Below are 5,589 nucleotides of genomic sequence, written 5' to 3'. Positions count from 1 at the left end.
GTTCGGTTCAGCTGGGACATCACTGGAGGTGCTTCTGCAGGAAAAACCCTTCAGAATGCTGCAATTTACCATTGCGTGGAGAGCGGGAAGTGGTTTCCCCCACATCAGGGTAGGCTCACGGGCTGGAAAACGGCACCTAAACCTCACCTGAAGAAAGGTGCTTGGACAAAGGGGCGAGCTGAGGCTGCAGGGGAGGGAGACTCAAGGGCTGCAGCACTTTGCAGCAGGGGAGGCCCATGAGCTGGAAGGCAGCACCACAACTCACCTCACTCCACTCCAGGCATGCTCAGTTTTGCTGGCCGGCCTCAAATAAACCCCACAAGCCTCCACACGAGCAGATTTAAGCTTTCCCCATCCCATAGGCCCCATGAACTACAGCCCTCAGCTGTGATCAGTGTCTCCTTCCCACTCCTGCCAATTGCATCCAGAACATGTTGCTTGAAGTGGAAAACTACAGAGCCTCTGCTCGTTAACTTGCCAAATCATATTAAGTCCAGTGCCACTTTTAAAGAAGTAACTGATGTAAATTGTAAGCTTTATTTGGCAATTATTTGTCTGCATCATGCCTTACTGAGGTACAGGGACATTTAACTCTGTACCCAGTAGCACAGCATTAACCCCAGCACAGGTTAATGCAGGGGAAGCACTGACCAGATCAAAACCAGCTCAGCCAGGCACGGTGCTGTGTGCCAGTGCCACGCAGCAGAGAGCAGCACGCCCGGCCCAGCTGCTGGCGTGGAGCACAGAGTGGGTTTGATTCTGTAGATGCCAGGCTCGCTGTCTCCTGGCAAGCACAGGGGAATCTGTGTAGGGTAAACAGTACAGGAGACAGACTCCTAGTTCTCATCTGTTTTAAAGTAATTATGGATGGTAATTAGGATCACATCCAGTGGGGGGATGATGCTTGCCTGTTCAGATACCACAGGCTTGAGGGAGTCTGACAGCCTGAGGGAGTGCCACACTCTTCACCCATTTTCCTCATGCTGTGAGGGATACCAGCACCACTAGGAAAAAGCAGCAGCTGCACAGAGCAAGCTCAGTAAAGACAGAAAGACTCTTTTTTAACTTCTTGTTGAACTAAAGCTACCAGCAGGAACCAAGCTCCAGACCCCTGCTGCCGCCTCCACGCACTGCCCAGCGTTCTGCACGCGTCCCGCCTTGTATGTCCTGCCTGTGAGCGCCCATCTGATGACAAATAAATCACGTTGCTATGAAATTCATCCTTTGTTCTACTTCAGCTCACAGATATCATTAGAGGAAAGGAAAGCAGGAGGGTTTGGGGTTTATTTTCTTCCATTCTTGCAAGGTGCTGTTGTACCAGTCATAGTTGCAGACCAACAGACTTCACTCCAGCCTCTGTGCATCGCCTGCCAGCTTACAGCACGACTCCACACAGAGGATTAGGCACATGAAAACTGATACAGGTGTGCAGGCTCAGCACCACCACCTCCTTCAAAAAGCCTTTTCTTGACCACTACACATTTATAAATGATCTCTGGGAATCCATCCTGGATGATGACCAGGACCTGTTTAATGATCACAGTTGAAATGACAACTGGAAGCTTTCAAGTGTATGTATCTTTTTTTGCTGTTAAAATAGGAAACCAAGGCATTACCTTCTCTCCCTTTCCAGAGGCAGAGTTTCTTTAGCGTTATCTGTGCTTTTCCTTTCATGTTTTGCATGTTCAGGTCCTCCATTTCTTGGCCAAATACAGCACTCCTGCCAGCCTTGTCCAGCTGCTCCGTCTCGTGGTGGTTCAGGCCACAGCTACCCAGGAGGGACCACTTTGCATCTGTTACCATCTGGGGTGTTGAGTGGTGCAACACATCAGCCTGAGGAAAGAAAATGGTGTGTGGGGAGTCACTGAGGTTACTGTTTGAACCACAGCTCCGAGTCAGAGCTTATTGAGAGTGCACACATTCCCCTTTGAAAGCAAATTCCCTCTCTGACAGAGGAATGCAGCACACTGCAGTTCAGAGCAGCTCCAGAGCAGCCAGGATGAGCAGCAAAGAGTGCAGGGCTTTTGAAAGGGAGACTTATCCCACAGTGGAACACACAGCCCTCAGCATCCCTCTCATTCTCCCTGGTCATTTTGCATAGTTACAGCACTTACTCATAGCCAGGACCTCACCAAGCATTTTAGCTAGATTATCACTAATATTTATTGGAAAACAAGCTCCTACACACCCCATCTATGTCCTCTGCACCTCAGAAGAGTGTTTTTAAAACAGGCCTACCTGTGTGACAGCAAAGCCGACTTTCCACCTTTCCTCTTGCAATAAATCCACAGGAAAACTTGCTCATTTTTAACTCCAGAGCCTTTGATGCAAGCCGTATGTTCAGGGAGCCTACCAAGGGTTTGTCCTTCTGCCACAGCCATCACTCCAGGCAAGGGAATAAAGTGCCAGAATGGCAGAGGTCTGGTGAAGGAAAGGAACTGACAGCCCTGATAATTAATTTGCATCGATTGAAAAAATAGCAGGAAGGTCTTGGGTGTGGCTGGCACGAGAATATTTCAGGGCCTGCTGCAGCAATAAATGACGTATCAGCTATGGCAGATCTGCCGCTGGTTTAAAATTGACCCATTAGACGGGACTGTAGGAACAAACGACGTCAGGACCTGCAAGGCAGCCAGCCCAGCAGCCCTGGCCCAACCGCAGCGAGATGAAGTGGCTGCATTTCTTCCCCTGCTCTGTGCCAAGGCAACTGTACATGGTGGCTATAAATAGGGACGCTCTGGACCCCGGCTTCTTTTAACCTTGGAGAGAGACACTACTCTGCCACTGTACCAGCAAGAGGGGCAAACGACTGCTGCCACCTAGAAACGTTGGGATGCCACCAGTTTCCTGCAGCCCCGGTGCCAGCCTGCGTGGGTGGCTGCCCACAACTCCCAGCGAACCCCGTTTACCCAGCGCGCACACGCGACTGGGCCGCGCGCCCCGCTCCTACAAAAGCTGCATCAGCAGAAAAGCCCGAGTTGGAACCGCAGCCAGAAAAGCTGCTGCAGCCTGGAGCTGAGGGAGAGTTCTTGGTGCCTGCTGGTGCACTTTGGAAAGATAAAGATAGAAGTACCCAATTCGGTTTCCGACCTCACGAGACTCCCTCCCAAGGTCAGTGCTCGGTGCTGCAGCTGTGGCCGGCCCACAGCTACCACTGCAGCGAGCGGCACACCTGCGTGCAGGCAGTTTTTATTACAGGGCTTTGCTCTTGCCTTCAGATCATAACCTTTGAAGCTGTGCTAAGCTGGCCTTGCAAGCACAAGCCGCTCCTGTTTTCCAGCTGGGAGGAGGAGATGATAGAAAGCGAGCCTCTCTCTTTTACAAGTAACTGGCAGATCTTGCAAAACTGTAAAGACTTCTCATTCTAAGAACAAGATTTTGACAGTTTTGAGCCAAAGGATGAATTAATGCACAAGACTGAATTCTAACATTCAAGATAGCACAGTTACAAGATGCAATCCCGTGGATGCCTGGCAGCAGCTCCAGGCAGCTCCAGCAGCGTGTTTCAAGCAAGAGCAGTGGAATACAGGAACTGAGCAGGATGCATTTGTAGCTGGAACATTACAGCGTTACCTCCAGTGTGCAGAGAAATCACAGCTGGAGGTGGTGGGGAGCAGAGGATTTGGAAACCCTTACCCTCAACCATCGATGTTTAAGCTATAAACACTGGGGTAACAAGTAAGCCCTCTTCTGAGAGAGGCAACCAGTCAAGTAAGAAGGAAAGCAACACTACAGCTATTCCTTCAACAGATGGCAGCTGTGCAGCAATGTGGACTCTGCTGCCATGTGCAACAGCCAAGAAGAACATCAGGTCCGTGTGAGCACGCAGAAAGAATTATCACCACTGGAGTTCTCACTGCAAAGCCTCCAGCCCCTGGAAGCACACTGTAAAAGGGAACTAGGAGAACAGTAACAAGAGAGCAAAAGCATTTGAAATTCTCATCCTTTAATGGTCAATGATAATTCTGGCTGGTTCTGTGTAATACAATTAAACAATATACTTAAATGTTTCAGAAAAAAAAAAAAAAGAAGAGCTCTCACACCCTCTCTTTCTATCGCTTGCTTTCACCGACATTCTGCTGCTGGATCGGACTCCCACGGCCTAACATACAGCTCTCAAGTCACCACACATCCACATCTTAAGTGTAACGAAGAACTGAAAAACCTTGGTGCACCAGTGATGTGTTATTTTTAAAAATAACAGCTCTATTAAACCAAATCCTTCCCAGTCTCCACCGCTTCTCAAAGAGGAAAAACAAAATGTTACTGTGGGAGTCTTAATACACTTGTCTTTGTGGGTTTCTCTCTTCCCCGCCGAAGTCATACGGCATAGAGTTCGTAGATCTTCTTTACACAGTACACCAGGGCAGCGAGTGCTATCGTGTTGTGCAGTCTCTTTCTGTGCAGGTCGTCCTTCCTCACCAGCACCACCGGAGTGGAGGAGGTGAGCGTATGCAGGGGCAGGCGGGAAAGTTTATAGGCGTCGTACTCGACTTGGTACTTGCAACAGGGATCGAATTGCCAAGAGATCCCGTACAGGGTGCAGCAGGCCACGCTCAGCACACCAGCAGGCAGCGAGATGTAGTGAGAATAATCGACTGGAAGTGCCAGGGGGGTGAAGAGGCAGGTGGTGCCCGCCAGCACGGCCGTCTTGTGCAGGCAGTTCCCGACGGTGATCCAGCGGGCCGTCTCGTCCCCGATGCGAGTGGGCTCGATCACTATGTATTTGTACTGCGCTTCCAGGGCCTGCTCCAGCTCATACTCAAACTGGTCCTGAGCGTTCTCTCCGTTGTAGATCTCGTGCACGATGTAGCAGTCCGTGGAGGACAAGGTGACCCTGTTAACAGGAAACACGGCATTAAAACTACAGCGCTTCCAGACACTTTTCACCCACCCAGCTGTGAGAACAGCAGAGAAAAGTGCCCGGAGCGGGGGCAGCCCCTCAAGGTCAGTCACTGCCTCTGCTCAACAACAACTTTTCCAACTGAAGATTCACTTCACATCAGATAATCATGCCTGCTGTACGTGAAGTCATCCCAAAATAAGGCAATGTATTTTTCTTACCTTTTCCTAACTTGGAGGAGCTAGAACTTTGAATCATCACCCTTGGATGTATTGAAAAGCCATCTAGATACGGTGCTCAGGGACATGGCTTAGAAGTGGGCATGGCAGAGTTAGATAACGGTTGGACTTGATGATCTTAAAGGCCTTTTCCAATCATAGTGATTCAGTGATTCGATCAGAAAACAGGATCTTGTGAACAACCCTGACATGGTTCCCCAGCAGTTGCTCTAGAGACACTGGAAACACCACACCTTAGGGACCACACCGCATCAATGAGCCACAGTTCACAGAGTTTCACAGAAAATAAAACCAGCAACTCATCTGTCAAGAGGACAAGCTGCACTGGGAGGTTCTGAGAGGAAGCGTCTTCACGGGGAGATGTCTGCTTTCTCCCCACAGTAACTACCTCCTTGCCACTCGTGCAGCTTGCATTTTAGGCCTTCACAGTAAATCCAACAAGGATGGCACAGAAACACTGCTGGAAGTGCAGGTGAAAAGGCAGCAGAGCTCTCAGTTACAGAACGG

At 49.9% G+C, this 5,589-nt stretch overlaps 1 protein-coding gene across 1 annotated transcript in view; it reads right to left on the bottom strand.

The window, feature by feature from the left end:
• Positions 1-4,837, bottom strand: part of TMEM11 (transmembrane protein 11) — a gene marked incomplete at its 5' end in the record, with an annotated part of 10,666 nt that extends 5,829 nt beyond the window's left edge. Inside the window, one exon of the mRNA XM_010192513.1 lies at positions 3,995-4,837. Coding sequence (XP_010190815.1) covers positions 4,321-4,837 — 517 coding nt within the window. The remainder of the gene's footprint in view (positions 1-3,994) is intronic.
• Between the last annotated feature and the right edge of the window lie 752 nt (positions 4,838-5,589).

This window comes from Mesitornis unicolor, unplaced genomic scaffold (genome assembly GCF_000695765.1).
Source record: "Mesitornis unicolor isolate BGI_N332 unplaced genomic scaffold, ASM69576v1 scaffold30849, whole genome shotgun sequence".
NCBI classification, from domain to species: Eukaryota; Metazoa; Chordata; class Aves; order Mesitornithiformes; family Mesitornithidae; genus Mesitornis; species Mesitornis unicolor.
The sequence above is the reverse complement of the archived record's forward strand: the minus strand, read 5'-3'. Positions and strand labels throughout refer to the sequence as shown.